Here is a 13,390-nt window from a genome sequence, read left to right on the forward strand (position 1 = left end):
GACCAAGGATTGAGCTCCGTGGAATTAGAATCCTCGTTGACTATACAAGGGCCATTTTCCTGCATGAGGCCAATCATTGAGGAACTTCCTGGGCCTCCATTCATCCATATGGACAGAGGCGCATTTTTTGGGTTATGACGAGACTCAAAAAACCAGAAGAAAGTGTTGATTGGGTAGTCTTGATCAACATTCACATCGTCCAGAGAGCCTGGGGGTAGATGGACGTAACCCGAATACGATCTCACCCCTGGGGTTGTTTCACAGATCCCAGGCTGTACAATTTATCAGTATCGGAGTTTAAATAATTGACCATTTTACCTATAAATAGGAACTTCGGAGAGAATCGCACCTGTTTGTATGAAATCTTTACTCCCTTTTGATGCTGCGATTCAACTACCTTCAACCCATCTGGTACGGGCGGAAAATACTGCGCCGCAGCAGTTACTGCCAATGCGGTGGTCCACAAGTAAATCATGACCTGAACAAATTGTGGGCAACAAAAGAAAAACCCAAGAGAAGAGCTACAAGACCATGGATGTCCAAGGGTTGTAGATCCCAAGTGCAAGCGGGGTGCGGGGACCTCGGGGAGTGCCAAGACAAGACCACCTGATATTTAATGCCCTAGTTATCTTATGCCTATACAACATCATTCACATAACCATCTACTACGGGACGTAATGGAGAATATCGAATTGTATTGCACTAGCATAGGTTCAGATACGTTCAGAAAGGAAAAGTTCAACGTTCTGTAGTTCTCAATTTTCCCAAACCAAATCCCTCAAGCGTCTTCCCTAAAATCCTTGACATTTCAAACAACCTTGACATGGAACAAATACCGTTGACGAATCTGTGCTGGGTTCTTTACGACGTACTCACTGTGATAAAAGCCTGAGCCGGTACCTGTAGTCGTTCCGACGCGAACATCTGGCACCCGGAACCCCTTGAAATCTGCGTGGATGTATTCAGCATCACGCCATTTCGTATGGACAGTGCCACCAACATGGTGAACTGAAAGGGCCGAGGATTTGCCCAGCTCAACTTCACACAGCAAAATCAAGGCTTCCCCTTTCTGTTGGCAATATCCCGCAGACTTGGTGGATATGTCGGCAAAGTATACCCCAGAAACGAAGTTCTTCCCACCGATACTGACAATTCCATCGCCACGCAGTCCTTGACTCAATATCCCTGCAAAGTTGCTGGATGCTGAGCCATGCCACAGAAGTCGCCGGTCTCCAACACTAGCAAGGTTTTCCTTTTCCCACTGGGTAAAACGCTCTGCCTCGCCGGGACGTTCGAGACGGAACACGCCGATGACCCCCTAGGATGTGAAAGCGTTAGACTGGGTTTTTACTTCTACAATTTAGAGTCAGCTTGCCTTGAATTGATAATGGTGTTTGGAACTGGAAGATTTTTCCAAGTAGTCCCGGAGCATCTTGAACTCTGTCGACTTCTCGTTCACTGTCAACAAGGGATAAAGGTCAGATTGGTCTTTTTTCTCTTCCGCATAGCACTCAAAACCCAGAAAAGGGGGGAGAGAGAGAGGCACGAAGGATATGTACCTGGGGTCATCTTTGCCAGACCAAGTACTTGGGATATTTGGCTCATGGCCAACGAAGAAGACTGGGATTCTTTTTCCAGAATCTCGCTGGCATCGCGCAACTTGAGTAAGAGATCGAGGGATTCAAATTCCTGCCTGACGGTATCCTTTGTGTCTGAAAGAGTCAAATTTGTGAGAATCAGCCTTTCATAGATCGTGCACAACCTCTTTCTCGCCTTAGAACTATAGACAGGCGCCAGCTGAGGGTTGGTGAGATCCATCAGCTTGCCCAAAACCGCAATCCCAACCAGGAGCTTTTTCTTATCCACCTTGTTTTCAATCAAAACGCTGCGCCCGCGAGTGTGTAGCAGGCGGAGGTAGTTCGGCAAGTTTCCTGATGTGAATATAATCTTCAAAACATTTTCAACACTTGCGGGCAACGGGGTGGTCTTGCTGGTGAAGATCGGAGCCTCCCTGTGATGTGTTCCGAGGAAAATCCAGCCTTTAGCATTGGGAATAGCATGTCGGTCTTTCCAGGCTAGATGACTGTGTGACTTGAACTTCGCCCTGAAGGTACGCTTGGCCGAGTCCAAGGTTCCTGCCTTTCCAATTGAATTTGATTCCTCCGCTGATCCAAACTCGTACTGCAAGTCCCACGTGTGGAACGTCTGCGACTCGCCATGAACGAGAAGTTGGATGCGCGAAACTTCGACTGCTTTGTTCTGACCAGATCTGACCAATGTGGCGTCCCATGCCAATCCCGCGTCGTCCTGGTAAACGGAAAGCGTACCACCTAAGGAACAAAACGTCAGACACTCAAGCCTCCAAAAAAGAAGAAAAGAAAAAAGAAATACTACATATATCACTTACTCGGTACTGGGTATCTTTCGTCAACCAAAGCGATCATACTCTTGAGCTTGATCTGGTCTTCATCCTTCGTTTTCTTTGAAGAGTTGCCTTGGTCGTCCCCGAGCGAAGATTCTCGCGCACGCTTTTTGCCTTTGGGCTCAATGTCCGCATTCTTCTCTCGCTCGAGTATCTTTTCCTGGACGCTCTTCGGAATATCCTTTGCGATCTTCTGGAGTAACCAATCCATGTTCACAATTTGGCATCCTTCCAGTTTATCAGCCTGATCGACTGAAATGAAACCAACCTGTCAGTTGACGCCTATGTCAGATGCGAAACTCGATACCACTAACTCTTTTTCAGTTTCCTCTTGACATTTTCCTCGGTTGTCACCAGGTGAGTACAGTCGCCGATATTCATCGATGCGAACTTCGCACCACATTTTTCGACCATCCGCTTGATTTCTCCTAGGCAACAAGGTGTCATTCATCAAATGATATCTAGGATATGTCTCTCTATTCAATACGACTTTGCTATGACTTGAGTAGGAACATACCATGTTGATATCCAGGAATTGTACCACTTGCACCGATGACCAAACCCTTCAGATTATCGGCCAGTTTGTCTACCGGCTTTTTAGAAGCCATCCTTGCCGATGAGAGAAGATCCCCACTAATTCAAGCTCTATGAGGGCTCTATGGGGGAATCCAAAAGAGAACCAAAGACAAATTATCAACATTAAACCCAGAACATCATCGTGAGAGAACTGGGTCACCCTTTTAAACTATTGATGGTACTGTAACAATGACATTGTCAGACAAACAACAACCAACAAAGACATCATAAGACGCACCTTTCAAGCCCCAGGACTTCTCCTTTGAAGCCTAAGGCTGGGGGGTACAAGCTTACCCGAAAATATCTAGCAAATTCACAGTGGCTCGTTGAGAAGTCGAGAAGTCGAGAAGCCCTTTGTGCATCTATTACTGCCAAATACTAGAAGCAAGAGGAGATACATGTGGATGTTCCTTAATATTTACAGTATAGCATCTTACGTGGAGAAAGGAGAAATTGAGAGCTGTTGATTAATTTGATCAAAGCATAGCAACATCCATTAGCTGAAATTAGTGAGATCAGGTTGTCCCCATAAGAAACGCCATATCCTCCTCATTGAAACTCATCAAGCCGCAATTTCATTAGAACAGATAAAGATCCAGCTAGTTGCAGGTGAAATAGTTGAAAGCCAAGACAGGACCAAGCTTGACCTCCTCTGCCCAAGCATCAAGATCGTACCGCATGCGATTCGAGTTGCTAAGCTTCTTGCCACCAGCAGGTGCATGGGCCTTAAGATCAAAGTCCGCAGGCTGTTCGTACAGGAGAAAGATGTACCGATGGGGTGTGCTCATAGGAGGGGGAGCAGGGCCGATGTAATTGGCGATGAAGGGCGCATCGAACTCGAGCGCACCATCCCTGGTGACCTTGATGTCGGACTGTATCCAGTGGAGTATGGGGCTCAGAATGCCGAAGGAAGGGAAAGGTGCGTCAATGTCCAAGCTCACGACTAGATAGGTGCTGGAGGGGTTGGCACCGGGGAAGGAGAGCTTTGGAGGCTCTTGAGCTGCTGTGGTTTTTGTGAGTTCATGTTTCAATTGTCACACGGCTTTGGGGAGATGGAAGTGATGGGAATGAAACAGTCCGTACCTTTGCGGGGGAGCCATGTCCCTGGCTGCACGTTCTCATGGCTGCCAATGGTCAAGCCAAGGACCTTGGACTTGTCGTCGATGAGGGAGAGGCCCGCTTCGATGTGGCTATCCGAAGGCATTTTGGATGGAACCTTGATGCGATGAAAGAGAGATGAAATCTCCGACGTGTCCTTTGGACGTACCAATGGAATAAGGAGTCACCTGAGCAGTTGAGCAGGTCCTTCCCAAAATGAGCCTTGGAAGTTGCACAAGCTTTCGGACTTAACGCGGAGATAACTCTTTCCCTTTTGGGTATTCTTATATCGCTACCTACCTAGGTAGGTATATGAGGTATCTCCAATTCTGTTACAGCATCTATTCTTCCACTCATTCGGTGGGTCATAATACAAGTATCCTCTTTTCTTTTGGGCTCTTTTCCCTTGGAATTTGAAATTTAACATTGCATTCCGATGACCACTCCTCGATCACCTTCGTGACAGTAGCTTGCACACGGGCATTCCCCTCATCGGGGTATTAGATGCTCGCCTTTCGCAGCGACATGTAACCATCGGTCTGGGTCGAAGGTGTGCGGATCGGGGAAGATCTCGGGGTCCGTGAAAACGAAGTAATTGCTCTCACTGACAGGAGTCTACATTTGATCATGTCAACATAAATTCCGGGATTGGAGCTACTAGCAGTGGCTTCACATACTCCGGCAGGAATGGTGTGATTCTTGTAGACCAATGCTTCATTAGGTGCGACAAGAGCCGATCGACTCGCAATTCCGGTGGACACACGTAACGTTTCCCATACAACTGCGGACTATAAGAAGGAATCTGTCAGTTATTGTTAAGGCCATAGTAAGGCCAGAGATAGTCGCATCATCACGCCACCTGGGCATGGAAGAGAGGACTTACCAAATACGGCAATTGTTCAAGCTGCCTCCATGTTGGTCGAGACTCAGGAGTGGGCATCACTATCCACAGTCCTTCTCGCAGCTTGGTTTTGATTGGCTTATTCTTCAAGATGTGGAATGCCGCAATAACCATCGATCGGGCAGTTGGCCTTTTCGCGCCTGCGCTTCCTGGAGGCGTATATTTTATCGTAATAGCTTGAATCCTTCCAAGGTTGACATGGTTATAATTACTAACCAGGAGTCCTAAGTAAGCCAGATCTAACTAGCAATTACAACAAGATACTCGTAAGACAATATGCTAAATCAAGGACAACAAGAACTGAGACACAAGAAGGTAGCCTTACCTTGCAGGCTGGCTAGGAAAAGAGATAGTAAAAGTCACAACACATTGGTTCACAGTAAACTCGATTCTTAAGCCAAAGTTGTTCGGAACTTAGCCACACACAGTTATCAATGTGTGGCCCCGAATACCGTGACGCAAATAGCAGGCACTTGTGCACGAGTGCGTCAAAGCAATAGGCTACGAATTTCAAGGAATGAGAAGAATACAAGCATTGGATATTGGGAATCCCGTTGCCTCATCTGAGTCAAAGATAATTCATGAAGTTGGAAGTTGAATGAAATCAGAAAATCCGGCTGAGAATGATTAAATTTCCATACTTGAATAGCCATAGAGACCTGGAATCGGATCACAAGATCCTTGAGGCCCTCCGAGTCAATTCGCAGAGGGGTTCACATAATATTCAGATGCTTTAATCTTCTTTGTTTGGGCGGTTCGTTTCTTCATAAGACCTTCAACCACTGAATAGAGAAATTCCTTTGGAAGTTCTCTCGTCAGCCATCCGGCTTCCGCAGTATCCGTATACATGTCCACAAATAGCTTTCGAACTGTAGCAGACTCAGTCGTAATGGTGTAAGCATAACTGACCAAGGACGCACAGGGGTAATAACGATATTCATCGTGAGGATCAGGCGCAGAGCATTTCTCGACTATTGCATCGATAGCTGAATTCTGGAACTTGACGTCGAGCAACTTGTCCCCGAGCACATATGAGCTGACAAGGTCATAGTACTCCTTGTAATTATTGTTTCCTTCGTCGATCACTGGGATTTTGCCAAAATAAAGCCAGTGTGAATATAGCGCAAATGCCTGGGGGTCGTCTTCCGGGAGCTCAAGAGTTTGCTCCTTGGATTCTTTCCACGGTCCGGACATAGCCTTTTGAAAAAAAAGTGAAGATGTGCAGATGAGTGATTTGTGGATATGAAAAGGCGACTTTGAGGGCCCGACTGTGATTGTGACTGTCGGTCCTTGGATTCTGAGTTGAATTAGCAGCAGTAAACGAAGGTTTTCAGCCGCGATACTTACTTTGTGATGTCGCTTTTCTTGTTTCGCACAGAATTTCGAGCCATTTCTTTTTGTGCTTCGAATGACGCCCGAGAGAGTCCGAAGCCTCGGTTGGAGAGATCGTACTTGGTAGGACTGAAGTGAGGGAGTTCTCGAGGTTCTCTCAAACCGTGATATCATATGAAAGATGAAAGGTTTGCAAAGGTTAAGTAGTTGGAGGATTAAACATCGAGACATCGAGTTAGAACCTCTTGATGGGTTTGGAGGAGGGGGGGGAGATTGAGTGAGAAGATAATGGATGGAGAATGGACGGGGAGATGGATGGTGAAAAAGAGGAAGGGAAAAGTCGACAGTCTAAGAACTCAGTCACTTACCAATGGCCAAACAGCTTCACTGACGTATTACTACCTTGTCATTTTCTCTTATCGACTGTCCATTTTTTCCCCGTCTTTCATCGACTCAATTTAACATCTACATATTTCAGTGTCTTTGAAATACCTCCCACTTCTAGAAGACTTTTCTGTCATGACAGGAGCATTCCAGTAAAAAGCAGTATCAGCAATACGACGCAGCTATACAAAGGTGGTCTATGTGGTCTAGTCAAGCTGTTTCTAAGAGAAAGATGCTATGCTCCTCTAAATTGCCATAAGTTATCTGTCCCAATAATGAGGGGAGTCGGCAAAAGGAACTCAAGAATCCTTGAGTGCTTCTAAGAGCTATATATAGGACTACTTTAGTTTTCCCTTCCTCGGTGAGGAAGCATAACAGATTCGCAGGAAGTTATAGGTGCTTGACATGAGAGGTCTAATTCAGTTAGGGCTGTTTTCCAGTCCTCCGATAGCAAAACTACAATGACAGCAGTATGCCAAAATGTCAAACTAGAAAGGTTGGAGAGAAACGAACGTCTAAAGTTGCAGGCGACAAGGCACCAAGGCACCAGCATGTCGGACCCATGGGATAATGTTCAGACTACATATAACCATTTAATAGAACTGTACCAGATAATCGATGTAAAACAATTTAACCGACTAAAGTGGAAAATAAAATCCAAAGATAAATATACAAAAGAGTGTATTCCAAGTCCGGGAAACAGGATATAATGCAACTCGAGCGAAAGCTCTCCAAATGAAGGGCAAGGAACCCAAAGACCCATTCTCCGACCTGACCCAGGGGGAAAAAAACAAATACCACCACTCGCTAAAATGCAGACACGCTAAAATCAATGGCAGAAAACCAACAACATGAAACTCCTGGTTGGAGGTGAGGGACGGGGGATGGTAGAGGTATAGAAAGAGGAGACTGAGACTGGATGACCCAAGAGCCCCCAAATGGGTCAGATGTGTACATGACGTTGTGAGGTATCGTGGCAAGGTGTGCATCGAGAAAAAGATAAAATCGAGAAAGCCAAGGCAAGTGCAAAAAGGTTGTTAATCAAGATGTGTAAAATCACTCAGCCCTAGCATGGGGCAAGGTTGTATCGAGTTTAGTCCCACCAGGGGACTCGTCGTGTACTTCGCGGTCAGTTTGTGAATATGACTTTTCAGACTTCTGGCCTTCGGGTTGGTTGATCTCAGCTTCAAGCTTGGCTTCAATCTTGTCGAGGGTCTCTTCTACCTCCGGGGTATCCTCGATGTTGGGCGCGAGCTTGGGAACATCGGGAGTCTTTTGGAGTTGAGGAGATTGTTCAGGTTCGACTCCCTTCTCGCCTTCTCTGTCCGTTTCGCTCTCCTGCTCGGCGGTCTCGGTGCCAGTATGGTCTCCGAGGGTAATAACATTATCCTCAGTCTCCGACTCGCCGTTAGCAGAGTGGAACTCGTCCTTCTCAGCAGGGGCCTCCGACTTTGTGTCGACGAACTCCTCATCTTCGCTCGTAGTAGGAATATCAGGAGTGGTCTTGGCCACCTCCGGCGATGGAGGCGCCTTAGGGGATTTGTCCAAATGTTCGAGATTCTCCGCCTCAGTGACGTCTGTGGGTGAGGTGTTAGTGCTTGAATACGAGAGCGCCGTAGGCGATGACGAGGCACGGCTTGAGCCAGAGCCCGGGACGTGTCGTGGGTGCCGCGGGGGCAAGGTAGGTGGAGTGCGAGCCGGGATTGTGACCAGACGAGCCCGGGTGAAGCTCGGCGACGTACGCTTGGTGTCACCTTTTGTCGTCTGGTCTTCCACCTTCGTGGGCGAGGCCGGGACACTCTCCCTTGGTGTGACCGTGGCATTGCCAACCTCGTGGATCTCGAAGTGCTCGTCGTCATCCTCAAACTCGGGGTCGTCGTGTGTATCTTCGCAGGCGCTCGCTTTCGCTCTCCTATCCTCCGCCTCCTCGCCCTCCAATTGGCGGACCTTAACGTGTTCTTCATCACCGTGGATAGCAATCGTATCCCAGTGTGTGTCCTCATCTTCATCCCAGGTATCCATCGGTGGACGGCCAAGAGACGATCTCTTCGCGCTGTGAGAAGACGCACGGCTGACTGACGTAGGCTCAGTTAATGGGGTATCATCTGTCTGCGTGCCACGGTCGACACTGGCATAACTTCTGGAGCTCTGCACACTCGCACGCCAGCTATTGCGCGGCGAGCTATCCATGCTGCGCCGCGAGAAAGTGCTATAAACAGGACTGTCCAGGTTGGGCCGAAATTCAAATGTCTCGTAGCTTGGCCTCGCTTTCGTGCCGGCCTCACGGATGAAAAGCCCCTCCGCTTCCAGCGCCTTCACCCCGTACGGATCAGGATCGTCAGCAGCAGGCACGCCGAAGATGTGTTGCCCGTCTTCCGTCAGCTCCAGATCGCCAGGTGTTTCGCCCGATGGCGGGACGAAACTCTCGTCGACGTCAGAGTCGCCCTGTGCGGCCTTCAAGGTTTGCATGAGGGTTTCTAGCTCACGGGGTGGATGTCGGACTTTGCCGGAGAGAATCTCGTCGACGGATATCCTCTCGCCGTAGAAGCGCTCGTTCTCATCGGTTCGCTCAATGATGATCGTACCATCAATCGCAACGCCTGCGTATAGCCCTTTGCTCTTCATATATGTCCATATTGGTGCCTGGCGTTTGTGCACCTCGGATTCGAGGACACCACCCACACCTACAGGCCCTGCGGTTGCGCTGACCTCGCCGCCCAGCGTGCAGCGGAATTTCTTGAATGCGTCCAGCGCCTCGTATGTGTTTATGATGACCACGCAGTCGTAAATATCAACGCCAGCGAGGAAGCCTATTCCCGCCGTGTGTAACATGATACCAGATGGCGGGCTCCATTCGCCGGTCTCGGCGAGGCGACCGATCAGCACGCCACTACCGCCAGAGCCACTCATCCACAAACCTGTACGCATAGTAGTGAAGATGGCGATTCCCTTGGCATTTTTAAGGACTTGTGTTGGGATCTTTTGGATAACGCGCTGCTTGCCCTTGGGGCGATTGATCTTGCCATTCTCATCGGTGCCGGTTGAGGAATCGGGGGCATAGAAGCCATCTTTGCAGAAGCTGCGCAGGATGCGCGCGGCTTTATCGGCTTCCTTGTCGATTGTCATAGGCCAGAAGGCTTCGGCGCCCAACTTGTGCGATAGGCGGTTGACTGGGCCGCCGAGCTTGTCGACAGTGTCCCATGCTTTATCGAAGCCCTTTTTCGAAATGCTCTTGGTCTTCTCCCACCGGTTTGGGGCCATGGCGGATGGCTGTCAGATAGAAGAGACTATAATGCTATTATAGGGTAATTCAAGAAGTAGCAAAAAGTTGGATGCGCTCCGCGCCGCAAAAGGCTGAACAAGGGCGAGATCTATACACGGGGCAGTATCTGAAACACGACTTACGCCGCGAACATGAATCCCGGCAGATTCTTAATGTGATCGGGAATGTTTGCAGCTAGATCGAAGATTTGGGATCTGCGGTTGCAGCCCAGGAATGCGGGGAGGAATGTGTTTTGCGAACGTATGGAAAGTATACTCATAGGAATGTACCGGATTATAGACGAGGATAGGTAAAGATAAAAAGGATTTCCCGGAGACGGAAGAGTTTAAGAGGGCCTGGGCCAGAACAAAAACGTTATGCTCTTCCATGGTTCCAAGGTTCGAGGCAATGTCATCATCCATGGATCAGCTGGTTTTTTTTTTTTTTTTTTTTTTTTTTTTTTTTCTCTCTTCTTTTCCTTCTATTTTGTTATATACTGTAATGTATCGATGTATATGGAGTACTCTATACTATTATAGAAAATATTCTACTTATGATACTATTGCTTGTTACATTTGGAATACTATCTGAGATCTTGTACGTCTGACTCTCAGAAATGACCAGTCCAGATAATCACATACCTCACACCCCCACCTGGAAAAATTAAAAAGCCCTGGTCTCCAGGGCTAGAAGAGACCAGGGCTAGAACGCGTGTCAAGGCATTTGCTTAAACTTTTTTATCTATGTTGTACTCCGTATTCCATCCTAACAAATAAACACCCATATGAAACACATTGTTATTGTTGATCTGTTCCCTTTGACTTGGGTTGCATCTTCAAGCCCCAGTGGATCCCATAGATGACAGCTCAATCGAGGCTGAGCAGATCCACCACGCTATAGGCAATGTCCGCATTCATCGGCTCGGTTTTCCTTATAACTACTCCGTATCTGTACTAGAGCGATTCGATTTAAGATATCATTCAGCTGAAATCTTGCCAGCGCAAATCTAGTGTATCCCCAGAGTATAATAATGCGAGATCGTCTTTTGTGCTGATTTCATAACCCAAATACGCTAATGTACTTGGCCTGATAGGGAAACTCGAGAACTATGTGCTCTAGTCTTGCCTACTTGGTGTTTCGCAATGCTAGTTAATCCGTAAGAAAGTCCTTCAGGCTGTGAGGCTCTCGGAACATTTCATCACAGCCAATCGGGGAGAGTTGGGCTCCGTGGCTGATAATTGAAGTATATTATTGCCTCGGGCTGAAGTATATTATTGCCTCGGGCTAAGATGTATCTTGGGCGCTATAGAGTTCCGATTGGGTAGTTTTGCTAGGTTTCAATAAAGTGACCATCCAAGGTTGGGCCGAAAGAGCAATACATATATGTATAGCCATACCGATATGGGGTGGCTAGTACCTACCTAGACCGTAGACGAGATCTAGCCACTTAGCGCCGCTGTGGCGGATTATGACCCACGATGTTGCAGTAGTGTGGCCCCTTGGAAACTATGACTATAGATGCGTACAGAAAGCATGCCTACAACATAGTCGAGCACTATGCTAACCGATTGGAACTATTGGGCCTAGTACAAACTATCAATTATAAAGAATATTTTTTTTCATTTATATGAAGATCTAGTATCCAATACATGCACACATGCCTCGCCACGCAGCATAGCCATCAGAAACTGCGGGAGAAATGTGCAAGACGAATCCAAGTCTAGTGGGGTAAACATTTCAAAGGCAATGGTATAGAAACGCAGTGCAATCAAGAACAAGCTTAGCGCATTTACAACGCACCAAGCTCCTTAAGCTTGGAGACAAGGCCATCGACATCCTCGACCTTGCCACCACCCTTCCGTGGCGGGGGTTCTACAGAACATTAGCTCAATCCCACGAACAAAATAGCAGAACCACCAAAAACACATACCAGTAACCTTCAGAGTCTTCAGCCGCCGTGTATCTTCGACACCAAGATCGGCGAGAGTCTTCTTCTCAAGGGGCTTCTTCTTGGCCTTCATAATGTTGGGCAAGCTAGCGTACCGCGGCTCGTTCAACCGCAGATCCGTAGTGATAACCATAGGCAGCTTGGCGCGGAGAGTCTCAACACCACCATCGACCTCGTGGGTAATCTCAACAGTACCAGCATCATCCTTAATATCCACTTTGCTGGCCTGCGTAGCCTGGGGCCACCCAAGTAGACCAGCAAGCATCTGACCAGTCTGACCCTGGTCACCGTCAATGGCCTGCTTACCCAACAACACAAGGTTCACATTCTGCTCCTTAACGACGGCCTGCAGCATCTTGGCGATGGTGAGCGGCTCCGGGCCGCCGTCGCCCTTGTCCGGTACGTCAATGTGGAAGGCTCGGTCAGCGCCCATGGCCATGGCGGTGCGGAGGACATCGGGGCATTTCGGGCCACCAGCGGAAAGTGCGAGGATATCTTCGACCTTAATGGGGCCCTTGCGCTCGCGAAGGCGGACAGCCTCTTCGATTGAGAGCTCGTCAAAAGGGTTCAGCGAGTGCTTGACACCAGCGGTTTCGACACCGGTCTGGGTTTTGTTGATGCGGGGTTTGATCTATTTGGTTCAGATGGGGGTGTCAGTCATGATATTCTAATCCCACAGTGAGTGGCGGGCGGTTTCCATGACCCTCGTCGGTTGAGATCCAGCTCCGAGCGTCGGTCGCCCGGAGCTGCACTTGGAGGGGTCATGATGAATGGGTGCTTGACTTACCGCATAGTCAATCACGCGCTTGACGGGCACCAATATCCTTAGGCCGCTCATTCTGTGTAATCAATAGTCGAGCAACGGCCAATGAGTTGATGTAAGGAAGTTTAAAGGCTCGGAGGGAGAAAGCCTGCGGTGACGGAGAGCCAAGAAATCAAAAACGCCGACGCGGCCCGAGTTTAACCCTCGTCGCACCACTGACTCCTCATAACACAGTGCCCTTTTGCGGCCATCATAACAACAAGCGCTTGGGATCGGAGAAGGAGTGTCAATATGGTGTAAGTCTGCAGGTACCTTGGTATTCAGCATCGTTGTGATATTTGCGTTGCTAAATATTGATTTTTACTGAGTGCGGTTCGAAATCACCTAGCCTACCATTTTTGGCTCGCTCTTGTTATGTATACTACTGATTGACTATCTCTTTCTTCCATATACATCAACCATTCATGGTGCATTTCATTGTACACTTGCTCCCCTGGTAGACCGTGATAACCAATGTGGCTACCCCGGTCAAATAGGACAGCAAGGGTTTTACAGCACTAGAGCACCGAAGTAAGTTGTAGCATGTAGCGTACCTGACTAGAAATATATAACCATTTCTGTTCATAAGTCAATATCAAATTAAACAGGGGTTCAAGGCCACCACAGCAATTTAACTTTAGAACGACAAGGACAATGAAAGAGAC

The 13,390-nt window shown here is 48.1% G+C and overlaps 6 protein-coding genes across 6 annotated transcripts; all 6 read right to left on the minus strand.

Annotated features, from left to right (window-relative positions):
- Positions 1–808: 808 nt before the first annotated feature.
- Positions 809–3,030, minus strand: N7489_001967 (putative poly(ADP)-ribose polymerase PARP; the record flags this gene model as incomplete). The annotated part of the gene is made up of 5 exons (XM_056707722.1): positions 809–1,318; positions 1,588–2,330; positions 2,408–2,674; positions 2,737–2,850; positions 2,940–3,030. The coding sequence occupies 5 exons, from the start codon at positions 3,028–3,030 to the stop codon at positions 809–811; spliced, it is 1,725 nt and encodes a 574-aa protein (XP_056572024.1).
- A 567-nt stretch (positions 3,031–3,597) lies between these two features.
- On the minus strand, positions 3,598–4,202 carry N7489_001968 (YbhB/YbcL family Raf kinase inhibitor-like protein; the record flags this gene model as incomplete). The annotated part of the gene is made up of 2 exons (XM_056707723.1): positions 3,598–4,001; positions 4,082–4,202. The coding sequence occupies 2 exons, from the start codon at positions 4,200–4,202 to the stop codon at positions 3,598–3,600; spliced, it is 525 nt and encodes a 174-aa protein (XP_056572025.1).
- Positions 4,203–4,585: 383 nt separating this feature from the next.
- Positions 4,586–5,111, minus strand: N7489_001969 (uncharacterized protein; the record flags this gene model as incomplete). The annotated part of the gene is made up of 3 exons (XM_056707724.1): positions 4,586–4,711; positions 4,774–4,884; positions 4,980–5,111. 3 exons carry the CDS (start codon positions 5,109–5,111, stop codon positions 4,586–4,588), a joined length of 369 nt encoding a protein of 122 aa, XP_056572026.1.
- Positions 5,112–5,693: 582 nt separating this feature from the next.
- N7489_001970 (BTB/POZ domain-containing protein) lies at positions 5,694–6,388 on the minus strand (the record flags this gene model as incomplete). The annotated part of the gene is made up of 2 exons (XM_056707725.1): positions 5,694–6,294; positions 6,345–6,388. The coding sequence occupies 2 exons, from the start codon at positions 6,386–6,388 to the stop codon at positions 5,694–5,696; spliced, it is 645 nt and encodes a 214-aa protein (XP_056572027.1).
- A 1,381-nt stretch (positions 6,389–7,769) lies between these two features.
- N7489_001971 (lipid-binding SYLF domain-containing protein) lies at positions 7,770–9,974 on the minus strand (the record flags this gene model as incomplete). Its single annotated transcript, XM_056707726.1, has 1 exon — positions 7,770–9,974. The coding sequence occupies one exon, from the start codon at positions 9,972–9,974 to the stop codon at positions 7,770–7,772; it is 2,205 nt and encodes a 734-aa protein (XP_056572028.1).
- Positions 9,975–11,690: 1,716 nt separating this feature from the next.
- On the minus strand, positions 11,691–12,761 carry N7489_001972 (electron transfer flavoprotein subunit beta/FixA family protein; the record flags this gene model as incomplete). The annotated part of the gene is made up of 3 exons (XM_056707727.1): positions 11,691–11,847; positions 11,906–12,554; positions 12,711–12,761. 3 exons carry the CDS (start codon positions 12,759–12,761, stop codon positions 11,765–11,767), a joined length of 783 nt encoding a protein of 260 aa, XP_056572029.1. The 3' UTR covers positions 11,691–11,764.
- Positions 12,762–13,390: the final 629 nt, after the last annotated feature.

Source organism: Penicillium chrysogenum (genome assembly GCF_028827035.1).
Source record: "Penicillium chrysogenum strain IBT 35668 chromosome Unknown utg000001l_segment0_segment0, whole genome shotgun sequence".
NCBI lineage: Eukaryota > Fungi > Ascomycota > Eurotiomycetes > Eurotiales > Aspergillaceae > Penicillium > Penicillium chrysogenum.